We start from the raw sequence: 15,171 nt of genomic DNA on the forward strand, positions 1-15,171 counted from the left end.
GTTCGTAGCTGCCTGACTCTAATGATTTCTATAACAATTATAACATCATCTAGGGTAGAGAGATGCTGTGCAAAGCATGGTTTATTTATGCCCCACCTTGTATGAATGAACATGCTGGTTCTATGGGCATCCATGTATAGATTCAGATATTTTAACTCCCTGGGGTGAGTGAGGCCTTGTGTTCATGCCATTTGCTTCAGATGGACCTAAATCAAAAGCAGTTTCCTTATGGAAATAATTGGGGTTTTTTTTTGTGTGTGTGTGGGGGGGAAGCAATAGAAAAATATGGAAATGAGAAGTGGAATAAAGCAGGGCTATGACTGAATGCAAAAATGAATGTGCACCTGATAAGGACCGATTTTATACATCCCTGGATGTTGAGGTTTACAGCTGCATGCATTTCCATGTCAACACGTTGGCTGCACTTGGAGGTTAGACAAGACTGTTGTTTAGAGAACCATGATCAAAACTGACTTCCTGCTGGGATTTCAGACGCTTCCCCCTTCTCAATAAAGTGTTCAGTTGCTATCGGAAGCTAAGCAATCAAGGCTCTCCTTGTTGATTTGAACTAAACAGCTCCCATAGAAGAATCACAGGAAAATGCTTGCAGGTGGTGATAATGCTGGCAAAACTGTTGCAAGGTGTTTTACTAGATGGTTTCTTCCAGTTCCCCGGGGTGGGGTGGTTGACAGCTGTGTATGCTCAGGCTGATCAGGTTTCAGAGGACCACGTGGGAGCATCGCATCCTTGCACCCAGCAACTGATATCAGGTATTTTGGCAATCATATTTAAGGTTATTCAGAAATGCCTCTTTCCAATTCAGCCCTCCCTTGGAGAGCAGTGGGAGGTCTTTTAGCAACGCTTATGGAAACATAAGCAAAACAGTAGGTGGGGGAGAGGTGGCCCAGCGAACAGTGATGCATTATGATATTTATACAGCATGTTTTCTGGAGAAAGTGAATAGAACGTTGGAGGTTTTGTGCTGTCTTTAATTACATTGTCTCAGCAGGTGAGAATACCTGTCTGAGCTTGCCTGAGCTCAGAAGCTAAGCAGAATTCAGCCTGGTTATTACTTGGGACACGGTGGCTCAGTGGTTAGGACGCTGAGCTTGTCGATCAGAAGGTCGGCAGTTTGGCGGGTCAAATCCCGAGTGCCGTGTAACAGAGTGAGTGCCTGTTACTCATCCCAGCATCTGCCCACCTAGCAGTTCGAAAACATGTAAAAATGCAAGTAGAAAAATAGGGACCACTGCGGTGGGAAGGTAACAGCGTTCCGTGCACCTTTGGCGTCTAGTCATGCCGGCCACATGACCACGGAGACGTCCTCGGACAAGCGCTGGCTCTTTGGCTTTGAAACGGAGATGAGCACCGGCCCCTAGAGTCGGAAATGACTAGCACGCATGTGCGGGGGAACCTTTACCTTTACCTATTATTTGGGAAAGACACCCAAGGAAATTTCAGGAACTCTGGATGGGGAGTTTGAAAATGGAATGGAAGGAAGCTGTGGCAAAAATCCAGTGGCAAATACTTCATTGCAGTTGAATTGATATGTATAGGAATTGAGTGTATCTAAAAGAAAAAAACTTGATACCGAAGATTATTCTCAACACTGTAAGAATCTAAGGGAAATACTTTCTCCTATAACAGCTAATTAATTTTTGGAATTTGTTACCATTAGCTGGGGTACTGATCACCGAAGGCAAGGACAAACCAATGAAGAAAGAATTTAATGCAGACAGCTCTCGACTTACAACATTTCATTTAGTGACTGACTTCCGATTTGCCATCGCAGCCTCTGTGGATGCTGGAAGGCAAACTACGTCTTCCATGTTCGGCTTTGCTCCGCTGGGGGACCCTGGAAAGGGTTGAGAGTTGCTCTGTAGGGGCGACAAGCAAGGAGGAGACTCCTGCTTGATTGCAGGAGGGCAGTAGCCCTTCCGCTCGATCCAGGGCAGCCCTCCAAACTGGCAGACAAAAGAACGGCCATAGAAATATGGCTCGTCACTAGGTTGCAGACAGCCAAAGTCAAACTTACCACCAGGCACCTCTAAAGCAGCACAGATGAGGCTGGGTGAGATCTGAACCTCTCTTCAATCCCAAGTATTTTCTTTTCCTGTAAAAGCTGCCCAAAGTAGGAGAGAGGGAAGGGAACTTCTATCCCACCCTGTAAGAATAATGGCGACTGACTATCCAGGGGAATTAAAATAACTGAAAGAATAATCTTAATCCAACTGGATTTATATGCTTTTAAAATTTTGGGACCAAAATATTTCTTATCTTTACTGAAGACTTTGGTTTTTATTTACAAAAAAGAAATAAAATTGGAAAAAAAGATTATACAAATTTTGGACTTAAAAAACCTTAAACGGCATTGGTGACATCTTGTGGCCAGGTTTGATATTACAACTTGTTACTGTCTAAAGGAGACTTGGCTTGAAGTCCAGACTACAGATAAGACTTTTTCTAACTTGACAAATACCAGCTGTGAGAAGCTCAGTTGTGTTCTATACTCAGTTATAAAATTATTTTCATTCTCTAACTTTAAAGCCCCCAATTTAATACACCATTAAGACAATATGGATGAAGACCAGGAACAGATTCCTTTTATGTTGAAAGCAATACATGAAACCATTCTTTCAGCTTGTGATGAAATAAAATGCTACAGAAAAGAACAAGATGTCAGCCTAGATATACAAATCCAAATTTTGACTACAATTAAAGAATCAACTATGCAGAAAATAACAGAAGAAGTGGAACAATTAAATACTATGATAGAGGATTCAAATGACCAACAAATACAGTCAATGGAAAATCCAGAAAAGAGACTTGACAACACTGAAAATGGAAAAGACTTTCTATATAAACTAGAAGAAACTTCAGGAGCAAGAAGAAGAACAGACTGAAGGGAAGACAAATGTATCAGGACAACTATGGGGATCTGGAATAATAGAGAGACAGTTCGCTAGCCCTTCCAAAAAATGGTGACTGGATGGTCTCTTTTATTTCCAATAATATATATAACAACAGAGGGAGATCTATTTGATGACTTATAAGCACTGACATGGAAGGCGAGTTGGCAAAGGAAGAAAGCCAGAATAAGGCTGAAGAAAATTGGGGTTTTGATTTATTAGAGAGGATTTTATATTACTAATTAAAGTAGAATATACTCAAATAGACAAGATGTGTATTTTGAATACTAGATTTTGTTATGAATTGAGATAAAGAAAATTATGGTCACTTAAAATTTGGAAGTATAAATATTAAAAGTTAAATTTGAATATTGATGGGAAATTAAAAATTGGGGAAAACAAATAAATAGGATATTAATAATAAAGATTGAATGTAAAAGTAATTAAGATTTGTATAAGCTAAAAATTATTGATAAATATAATAAACATGTTTTTACTTAGTTGATATAATAAGAACTGTATTAGCTTAAATATGAAACAGTAGATATTAAGGGGAAAAGAGGAAATATTTGTGTTGAAATAAGGGAAATTTTGGTCATTAAATTTAAGACATTTGGAAATTAGTTGTAAATAAAGATGTTATACTGTATTATTAACTAGATGATGTAAGATGGTGGGAAATAGAATATACTCAAATAGATAAGATGTGTATCTTGAATATTAGATTTTGTTATGAATCGAGATAAAGGAAACTTTGGTTACCTAAAACTTGGAAATTATAAATATCAAATGTTATATTTAAATATTGATGGGAAACTAAAAATTGGGAAAAACTAACAACAGGGCATTGATTGCCTATAAAGATTGAGTGTTAAAGCAACTAGGATATGTATGTATAAGCTAAAATTTTATTGATAAATGTAACAATGCTATTTTTACTTAATTGATACAATAAGAACTGTATTAGTTCAAATATGAGACAGTAGATATTAAGGGAAAAAGAGAGGAAATATTTGAAATTTGATAGCTTGAGATTTGTGCTAAAGATGTTTGTATGTTATTGAATTATCAATTAACCCAGCTACTACATTGCTTTTTAAATACTTAAGTGTAAAATTAGAAAATAAAATATTACAAAAAAACCAACAAAGTTACCACAGCACTGAAAATAGTGACTCATGAACGTTTTTCACACTTACGGCCACTGCAGCATCCCCAGAGTCACGTGATCAAAATTTGGACATCTGGCAACTGACTCATATTTATGGCTGTGGCAGTATCCTAGGATCATGTGATCACCTACCTACCTACCTACCTCTTTCTTTCTTTCTTTCTTTCTTTCTTTCTTTCTTTCTTTCTTTCTTTCTTTCTTTCTTTCTTTCTTTCTCTCCCTCCCTCCCTCCCTCCCTCCCTCCCTCCCTCCTTCCTTCCTTCCTTCCTTCCTTCCTTCATTTTTTTTACAGTTTTCCATCTTCTTTTGCAATGAAGTTTGGAATGTATGGATTTTGGATATTGTGCAAAAGTCAGTAAAGACAAATGAATTCACAGGTCACTTTTAAGACCAATACATGTTTTTAGTTAGGACTGAAGAGTTAGTATTAGTTAGGGAAGAGAAGGACCAGGGGAGACATGATAGCAGTCTTCCAATATTTGAGGGGCTGCCACAGAGAGGAGGGGCTCAACCTATTTTCCAAAGCACCCCAAGGCCAAGAGAAGGAACAATGGAGGGAAACTGATCAAGGAGAGATTCAACCTAGAAATAAGGAGAAATTTCCTGACAGAACAATCAACCAATGGAACAAATTGCCTTCAGAAGTTGTGGGAGCTTCATCACCGGAAGCTTTCAAGAAGAGGCAGGACTGCCATCTGTTAGTAATTGTGGGGTTGGACTATAACAAGCAAAGTCAATGGGGAAGCCAGGTTCACTTAACCGGCATGTTACTAGCTTAATAATTGCAGTGATTCTGTAGTAACAACTGTGGCAAGAAAGGCCATCAAAAGGGGCAAAATTCACTTAATAAATGTCTCACTTATAGCAACATATTTTGGGCTCCATTGTGGTCGTAAGTTGAGGACTATCTGTATATGTCTGAAAAGCTCCATGATACTGTTTTGATATGGAGCACATCTCTCTCTGATCAATTAGTTAACTGCCTCATGCTTACGTCTTGCGGTTCTGACATGCTTTGCTTAACCACAGAAATTCTGGTCCCAACTGTGATTGTAAGTCACTTGTTTAAGCATTTGAGGCTCCATTTGTGGACTCTACGCTACGGTTTATGTCATCCCCTTCTTTCTTTTAATCACCACTTTAAGGTGACTTTTTGAAGCCAGTTGCCACGGCTGTGTTCCAAAACATTTCTTTTGTTCTGTTTAGCTGTTGTTTTTGCTTAGTGGAAGTGTAAATAGGAAAATTGTTTCCTGTTTGAGTCTGCATTTGTCCTGGAGCTTTTATGTTCATGCACAATTTCTGTGTGGCAGGCAGAATGAAGAAAATTGCTGGAAAGAATAAATTAAATCTTGCAAAGAAAGAATTAAATTCTACCGTGCAGCATACGCCAAAAAGAAATGCACAATTTCCTGTGTCCATTTGGTGGCAGTATCTAATATTGCCAAGTTCAGCTATTGCTTGATGCTACTGCTTGCCACAGAAATAACTCGCCTGCTGATGTTTGCATATTGAAACAGAGAACCCGATGCCTTGCCTTGTGTCAAATGAGCTAACCAAATAAAAAATGAACAGGATGAATAGAATCTGTCACCATCAATAAATCTAAGGGAATTATCATTCCATTACTGCTAATAGATTTTTCCCAAAGATAACTTTGCTACTTGATTTGCCTATTCCTATAAGACTGTTAGATAACTAAGTTAAACGTATTGTTTAAATATTCCTGCTTCTTTCTAACAACCCTGTGGGTTTGGTTAATCAGCAACTTTTTAAAGTCTTACCTAGCATTGTTTTAATTCTTGGAATGTCTTAGTTTTGCTTCTGGGGTTTGCTTGTGGCAAGAATAAGGGAAAACATGTTTGTTTGCTGACCTCAAGTAAGAGTGGTCCTTACTAGCTCTGGGCAAGGTGACCCACCTTCACCTGGGTGCAGAGCTTTGCTCGGTGGAGGTGATGTGATTGTCAAAACAACAAAATGATGTGCTTTGCTTCCGTGAAGGGTGTCACGCTGCATTGATCTTCCTATATCTTTTACCTCTGTCATTTGTACAGAGAAGTACAAAGAGATATTAGAAGAGGTTAATGGGCTTTGCTCTTGTGCATAAGTCTCTTCTGGCCTCTGCAAATACCTGAGGATGCTTTGGCAGCTGGTGATGGAGAAAGTTAAGAATCTCCTTGCAGTCTTTTCTAGTCACAAGCACAAAAGCTTGGTGGGACTTGTCTTTATTGCACAAACATGGAAAGACACAATTAGCAATAGCACTTAGACTTATATACCACCCCCAAAGTGCTTTACAGCTCTCTCTAAGTGGTTTACAATCTGCGTCCTCATTTTACTAACTTGGGAAGGATGGAAGGCTGAGTCAACCTTGAGCAGGTCAGGATTGAACTCCTAGCAGTGGAATGCAGAATCAGCCTGCAATACTGCATTCTAACCACTGCGCCATCATGGCTCCCATAATTCCCATAATGGAAGAGAGGATGGTAGACATAACGGTGCTGATAGAGATGGAGAATCTGTTTTAATGAAAGAGAAGTATGTATCTAGCTTTGTTTCTATTAGAAAACTGCTTCTGGACTTTTAGCTCAAAACTGGAAAAAAAATACGAAATTTTGATTTTAGGTTTTGGTGATTGGAATGATTTTGTTACTATGGAAATGGCTTGAAATGTTGTGAAAGGTTGAAGTGATTTTTGTATGTGTATATTTTGCTACCCTTAAAAAAATCAGTCACACTTTTTTCTTTTTCTTTCTCTTAGTTTTCTAACTTTTTTGTATTTTTTAAAAATAATGAAGCTTAATAAAAAATAAAAAGCTTGAAGGGACTTGCAGTATCTACACATGTTGAAACCTTATCTAGCTCTTAACAAATGCTGGAGGATGTTAACTGAACTAAGCAAGGCAATGCAATTTAATTACTTCAGTTTGCTCATCTTCAAATTCCAGAGAGAGAGAGAGAGAGAGAGAGAGAGAGAGAGAGAGAGAGAGAGAGAGAGAGAGAGAGAGAGAGAGAGATGGGGCTTTGCTTGTTTGTGCGAACCACTTGCTGGCATGCTGTGGCCTGGTACTGGTCCAGGGACCGGGGGTTGGGAACCCCTGTTCTAGCTTCATGCCTTAACCACTACACCAAACTGGATCTCATAGAACACCTCCCCACCAGAAATCAACATCCAGATGAGCATGGATTAACTCCAAGACCAACAAACAAGAAATAAACAGTACCCCAATCAAGGGACTGCCAAACTAACTAACAGTAAACAGCCCAACCAAAGGACCTGCAAGACCTCAATTGGAAGTTAACTCCTACAAAGAGGAATATTTAGCCCTGCATGGAGAAAACCAGTTGGGGCTATGATAGCCCTGATCCGTTATCTTAAAAGGTGTCACAAAGACGCCTACAACCTGTACTCGGAGTCAGGAAGCTGAATAAATTTTTCTCAAGTTACAGAAAGCTGGATTCCAATGGAATGATGGGAAGGAAGGAAGGAAGGAAGGAAGGAAGGAAGGAAGGAAGGAAGGAAGGAAGGAAGGAAGGAAGGAAGGAACATTTGACCGTGAAATGAATGGGAGTTGAAGTTTGCCCAGTTTGAGAAACACTAGGATTTTCTTCCCACAGACCTGCCAGCATTGAATTACAGAGCCTGTTCCTCAATTGTCATCCAGAGCATTCAAAGGGGGAATAGGTCAGCAGTAGTTGTACTTGGAGAACTGCTGGAAACATCAGAACCAGATGCAGGGGCAAGGCAGAAATGATGCTCATGAAGACCTCAGGGATATAAAAGGTGGATTCCTGAACAAGGGGCATTTTGCTGGAAGAATAGTTGCTTTTTCTAAGTGAGCAACGTTGGTAAAGGGACATTTACTCAGTGTCTCTGTACATGCTGCGTTTTGAAATTCAGGGCTGTTCTTTAGGACTTTTATTCCTTAGAAATACAGCAGGAGAGTGTTCAAGAGCTTTCATACTTTGAAAGGGCAATAGTAGCTTCAGCAAAAAGAAACAGCAAAACAGAAAAACCTAGCTTTCTTTCTTTCTTTCTTTCTGTTTTTTGAAAGGTCTTCCGTTGAAATGTAGAACTAAGTAACCCAGGTCCACTTTCTATATTGATCAGACGTGTCAGCTACCTTCGGAAGAAGTAACTGCCCCCTCCTTCAGGCAAAACTTAATTTCTCCTTTGTGATTGAAGGGCAAACTTTGTCTTGTCTTTCTTGTTTTGAGTGCTAGAAGCTAAATTATATTTTTTAAATGAATGCCCAAAGTTGGATTTGGAAAGCTGTTTCTATCCTCTTTGCTAGCCATTTGCCAACATATAACCCTCTCAGGACCAATTTGAACTACAGATATTAATCAAAAGACAGCAGGAAGGGACCTTGGAGATCTTCTAGTCCAACCCCTTGGTCAAGCCGGAGACCCTATACCATTTCAGACAGGTGGCTTTCCAGTCTTTTTTTTTTAAAAAAAAAAAAAAAACCTCCAGGGATGAAGGCAAAGGTGTTCCACTGGTTAATTGTCCTCAGTGTTAGGACGTTTCTCCTTAATTCCAAGTTGCTTCTCTCCTTGATTAGTTTCAAATCCTCCTAGCACTCGATATACAGCCATAATCATGCTCAAAACTTCCACCACTAAGCAATGCAGTCATTAAGTGAGCCACGCCTGATTTTACAACCTTTTTTTTTGCCACAGTAGTTAAACAAATCATATAGTCCTTAAGCAAATTCCGATTCCCCCATTGACGTTACTTGTTGGAAGCCCACTGGGAAAGTTGTAAATGGCAATCAATTGATTATGAGATACCGCAACCATCGTAAATATGTGCTGGCTGCCAAGTGCCTGAATTTTGACGATGTGATTGAAGGGATGCTGCAAGGGTCATCAGCGCGAGGACCAGTTGTAAGTCATGCCTGGAGACCAAAACATACAAAGAACGGCTGTGGAACTTGGGTTTGGCTAGTCTAAAGAAAAGAAGAAATAGGGGAGACATGATAGCAGTATTCCAGTATCTCAGGGCTGCCACAAGGCAGAGGGGGCCAGGTTGTTCACTGAAGCATCAGGTGGAAGGACGAGAAACAATGATTGGAAAATGATCAAAGAGAGAAGCAACCTGGAATTAAGGAGAAACTTCCTAACAGTGAGGACAAGCAACCAGTGGAACAGCTTACCCCCAGAAATATCACCGGAGGTTTTTAAGAAGAGACTAGACATTCACCTGCCTGAGATGGTATAGGTTCTCCTGCTTGAGCAGGGGGCTGGACTAGAAGACCTCCAAGGTCCCTTCCAGCTTCTATTCTATTCTATTCTATTCTATTCTATTCTATTCTATTCTATTCTATTCTATTCTATTCTATTCTATTCTATTCTATTCTATTCTATTCTATTCTATTCTATTCATAACTTAGAGCAGTTGTTAAATGAATAGTTATAAGTCAAAGACTACCTGTGTTAATAACTTGGCAGAAGCTTCATCTGAGTGAATTTGTGCCTCTTGAGCTTTGGTTATCTGCTGACAGAGGCAAAGAAAGAAAAGTTGCATTTCTAGAGTTAGACAAGAAATAGCGGCTTTCTGTTAGGCACATAGATTAAATCTCTACACTTTTTGTAGGTTTTTCGGGTTGCATATAAATGAGGCTTAATTAAAATGGGAGATGTGGACATGCACAGGAACATTTTTCCCAGACGCCCTGATTGATCTGTCTGCTTGCAAGGTTTATTGAACAGTTAGGATCAGAAACAGGGAAACCTGTATACACAGGTTTCCATGATGGGGGCACCATGCTGACTGAAAATTAGGAGTTACGGACGGGGTCCTGTCGGTTGAGATAGGTGGAGGAATTCATTCTGCTGTGCTGTCATTAAATCCATTAATGATCCCTTAAAGATTGTTCTGTTAAGGTGCATATTGCAGATGAACGGGAAGTTGAAATACGCTGGTTCTATATCACAAGGTAGCTTACCTGTATGTGCTTTAACGTGGTAGTGAATTCAGTTGTTATACAGGTAGCCGTTGACTTACAACCACAATTGAGCTGTTGCTAAGTGAAGTGAGTTTTGCCCCATTTTGTTGTTTCTTGCCACATTTGTTAAGTGAATTGTTGCAGTTGTTCAGTTAGTTACACAGATGTTAAGTGAATCTGGCTTTCCCATCTGGCTTCTTGCTTGTCAAGAAGGTTGCAAAAAGTGATGACGTGACCCCGGGGCACTGCAGCTGTCATAAATATGAACCAGTTTGGCCAAGGATCTGAATTTCGATCATGTGACCAAGGGGATGCCGCAACATTTTGTGAGTCTGAGAAATGGTCATAATCACTTGTTTCAGTGCTGTTGTAAGTTGGAAGAGTCATTAAATGAACTATTGTAAGTGGAGGACTACCTGTGTTTAAATCTTACCCAGGACTTAATATATGGCGTGCATTATATAAAGCAAATAAATGGCTTGGAATAGTGTTTAAAACTTGACCTATGGCATCTGCAAGACATTGAATGAAGGCCATGAAGGAAGCAACATCTGAACGAGCATCTGCATGATGGTTAGCATGATTCCAATATTCAGCTATAGAAGATTGCTTGATTTTCTGCATGTAAGGAGAAAAAAACCTTCCATGACCCACAATCTCATGACATTTGATAATATTATGAGATTTCGGGTATTTTTCCCCATCGGAGGAGATAATGGGTACTTGCCATATATATTCAGTGTTAGTTTTTAATAAATTAGAATAATAATATTGGACACATTTTTATCCAAGGATTATTTTTTTTAGAATCTCTTTGGATCTTGACAGATTGTAGTTTGTAGACACTGTTTGATACAAAAGTAACCGATACCTAAAGGAGACTTCCTACAGCAGGGGTCTTCAAACATGGCCCTTTTATGACTTGTGGCACTGCCTGGCTAGGAATTCTGGGAGTTGAAGTCCACAAGTCATAAAAGGGCCAAGTTTGAAGACCCCTGTTCTACAGTTTCTCCCAGGGCTGAAATAGTCAGAGAGATAACTCATATTCTCATGTAGATGAGAAGATCAGAACCTTAATTATATTAGAGGCAATACAGTGCTGTCTTCAGAGGGCTGGAACATCTGGTTGCAATAAAGCTTAAGCTTCTCAAAGCTCACTTGCATTCCGTTAACAGTTGTAAACAAGCTGATTTTTTTTCACACCATGGAAGTTGAAAGATTTACAAGAAAAATCATAGAAAATGCTTTTATGTTCATAAAAATCCAGAATTATCCATCTGTCTAAATGTTAGAGAAGTTAATGTGGCAGAGTCATCTGCCCTCTTCTGGAACTCTTAACTGATTAAAGAAACATACATAATGGCAGTTTTTCTGTGATATTATGAAAGAGGATAATAAATATAAGATGGCGTTGCCAAAATATGAACATATCTTGAATTTTGGTATCATTCTGCCTTAATTAAATGCTTGACATAGTGTAGATTACATTTATAGTATCTCCTTTGTAAACACTTCAGTGCTAGAAGTGTCTTCTGCTCTTATTTAAATATGTTGGTTTCTACTATTTTAGCATCTATTTCCAAACTAGAATAGAATATAGCTGGAAGGGACCTTGGAGGTCTTCTAGTCCAGCCCCCTGCTCTAGCATAGCAGAACCTATGTCATCTCAGACAAGTGACTGTCTAGACTCTAGACTCTAGCCTCTTCTTAAAAATCTCCAGTGATGGAGCACCCATGATTTCTGGAGGCAAGCTGTTCCACTGGTTAACTGTCCTCACTGTCCACATTGAAATTCATTTTGTTGGATAGGGGCCATTGTTCAAGTTTGTCAAGATCTTTTTGGATCCTGAGTTTGTCTTCTGGGGTGTTGGCTACTCCTGCCAGTTTGGTGTCATCTGCAAATTTGATGAGTTCTCCTTCAATTCCCTCATCTAAGTCTTTGATGAAGATATTGAAGAGTACTGGGCCAAAGACGGAACCTTGTGGTACCCCACTGCTTACTTCACTACATGTGGATGTACTGCCATTGAGGACTATTCACTGAGTATGGTTTGCCAGCCAGCTACAGATCAGTCTGGTGGTGATGTTGTGTTATTCCACCTTTTTCTAGCTTACCAAGCAGTAGGTTGTGGTCTACTTTATCAAATGCCTTACTGAAGTCTAAGTATGCTATGTCCACAGCATTTCGCTGGTCTACTAGTTTAGTCACTTTATCAAAGAATGAAATAAGATTGGTTTGGCATGACCTGTTTTTAACAAACCCACGCTGGCTACTACTAACTTTGCTTCTAGTTGTTTGCAGATCTGTTTCTTGATTATCTTTTCCAGGATCTTCCCAGGTATTGATGTTAGACTGACTAAACAGTGACTAGACTTGCACTGTTTACAGGCAGTCCTTGACTTATGACCACAGTTGAGCCCACAATTTTTATTGCTGAGTCAGTTGTTAAGTGAGTTTTATGATCTACCTTTCCACAGTTATTAAGTGAATCACTGCATTTGTTAAGTTAGTAACACCGTGGTTAAGTGAATCTGGCTTCCCCATTGACTGCTTGTCAGAAGGTCTCAAAAGATGATCACATTACTCTGGGACCCTGCAACCTCCATAAATATGAGTCAGCTGCTGAGCACCTGAATTTTGTTTATGTGGTCATGAGGATGCTGTAATGGTTGTAAGTGTGAAAAATGGTCATACTTCACTTTTTTCAGCCATGTTGTAATTTCGGATGGTCACTAAACCATGGATCCCCAATCCCCGGTCCATGGACCAGCACCGTTCCACGCATGCCAGAAACTGGACCGTGCAAAAAAGCGAAACCACGTACACGGGATGAAGGCAGCATGCAAAGCCATGCCCCCTCTGATCTGTGAAAAAAACTTCTCCCCGCAGAACTGGTTCATGTTGCCCAAAGGTTGGGGGGATGCTGCACTAAGTGAACTGTTGTAAGTCAAGGACTACCTGTTTTTATACCACCCATCTGGTAAAATCAGGTAGGGTAGCACAGTAGGTGTTGTGGGAATCCAAGCCATTATCTTAAGTCATAATATGCTTTATTGTGGACACTTCTTTGGACACTGAAAGTAACTTTTACTTGACTCTATCTTGTGTGATAGACCAGAGGCCCCCAACTTTTTGGCACCAGGGATCAGTTCCGTGGAGAGAGGTTTTTCCACGGACCAGAGGGGGTGTGGTTTTGTGTGCTGCCTTCATCTTGCAGATGGGGCTTTGCTTATTTGTGCAGTCTGGTTGTTGGCATGCCGCGGCCCGCTACTGGTCCACGGACCGGGGATTGGGGATCCTTGGGATAGACACTAGGTCAACCTACAGCACTCATCATTGGCCAGAGGGTTTTAAAAGGTGCAGTTGTGACTCTTACTGATGGTGTGTGGAATTATTCAAAATGTCTGGTGATAAATCTGAGACTGAACATTGTGGTGTAGAAGGTTGGTGTATTTATCTGTCAAAAGTAGGTCTAAGCTGCCTTGAATTGTTCCCTTGATAATTACATAGTACATTTCCAGGCATTTTTAATATTTGCAAAAAAAGATAATGCAAAGTCACAGAGGTTTTTACATGACAATCCGTACTTCACAGAGTGTTTGCCTTGTGTGTTTATTCATTTCATCATGTAGAATTAGGTTCTTAAGGTTTAGATTGCTTTAGGAAAAGGACAAATAAGCTGAAGTTGAAAATAAACATGTACAATATCAGACCAAATGTTTAAATTGCCTTCTGCCTGAAATTCTAATAGAAAGAACACTTATTCAGATATAAAAAGAGAAGTAAATTCTTCCTTTGAACATACACATATCACACATACTTACATTTCTGGATGTTAATTTAAGCAGTGTAGAATTTTTGTGTGTGGCTGAGAGCCATATTTCCAAGAGTAAAAAAGTAGGACCAGAATGAAAAGTCAACCTGATATGATTTCATTACATTTAATTATAATCAAATATAGTGAATAAGATTACAGGTATTTAACATTTTTCTCCCTTCTGTCGCATTAAAAACATACCATTCTAATGGTCTTTAGAGGCCACCTATGATTTAAGCCATATGGCTTGATAGCATTTGAAATTAATTGAATTTGACTTTAGTTTTTTAAAGTTATTAATTGAGTTTAGTAAAGTAAAGGGAACTGAAGGGAGAACAGGAAGCTGGTTGACGCAAATCTCTTCCTTCCCAACCATCTACAGATTTCTTCATGATTTGGAAGCAAGCTCTTGTTTTGTGAGATTATGGGGGGATTTTTTAAAAAAAAGATAAAAACCCAAGCTCTTTGCAAAGGGGAAAAAACGCTATAATTCTAATTATCATGCAATCTGAAAACAATGAGAAAGGAAGTTGTATTTTGCTGTGGTAAAGGTATAGATTTCTCTATCAGTTGCGTCTGACCTTAGAGCACGGTGCCCATCATTGGTGGGCATTGTTCCAAAGATATTTTCCATGGTCATGTGGCCAGCATGGCTATATACCAAAGGTGCACTATTATCTTCCCACCGATGTGGTACCACCTGCTACCACCTGCTGCCATTGTCAACCTCCCATCGCCTGGTTCGCTCCCACAGAGTCGGCCTCCTCAGGGTTCCGTCGGCTAAGCAATGCTAGCTGGTGACCCCCAGGGGGAGAGCCTTCTCTGTGGGCGTGCTGACCCTCTGGAATGAGTTGCCTCCGGAGCTGCAGATGGCCCCTGACCTTCGGTCCTTCCGCCGTGACCTGAAGACATGGATGTTCCAACAATCGGGCCTGGACTGACTATAGTTTTAAATTTGGTTTTATTGGGTTAATTGTTATGTATTTATTACATTTATGGTTTAATTCTTTTTTAAATTTTGTATTTTATGTTTTTTAACTTTTTATTGTTGTGAGCCACCTTGAGTCCTTAGGGAGAAGGGCGGCATATAAATTTAATAAATTCAATCTACTCACGTTTGCATGCTTTTGAACTGTTAGGTGTGCAGGGGCTGGGTCAAGTAATGGGAGTTCACCCTATTGTGTGCAGCTTGGGTCTTGAATCCCAGGCTGTCAGCTCTACAGTTGACAAACTCAACGTCTTTAACTGCTAAGCCAATGTGCCCAAGGGATTCATACTCCATGCCTGCCAATTGACCCCTTACTTATGTTAGGTATGCTGTGTTT

At 39.8% G+C, this 15,171-nt stretch overlaps 1 protein-coding gene across 1 annotated transcript in view; it reads left to right on the top strand.

Annotated features, from left to right (window-relative positions):
• Positions 1–316: 316 nt before the first annotated feature.
• The window catches only part of UNC5D (unc-5 netrin receptor D), a gene marked incomplete at both ends in the record, with an annotated part of 295,103 nt that continues 280,248 nt past the window's right edge, over positions 317–15,171 (top strand). Inside the window, 2 exons of the mRNA XM_081333414.1 lie at positions 317–431; positions 1,679–1,864. Of these exons, the coding sequence (XP_081189540.1) occupies positions 317–431; positions 1,679–1,864 (301 nt within the window). The remainder of the gene's footprint in view (positions 432–1,678; positions 1,865–15,171) is intronic.

The sequence above is a fragment of the Vipera berus genome (assembly GCF_964194415.1).
Source record: "Vipera berus genome assembly, chromosome: 8".
Taxonomy (NCBI): Eukaryota; Metazoa; Chordata; class Lepidosauria; order Squamata; family Viperidae; genus Vipera; species Vipera berus.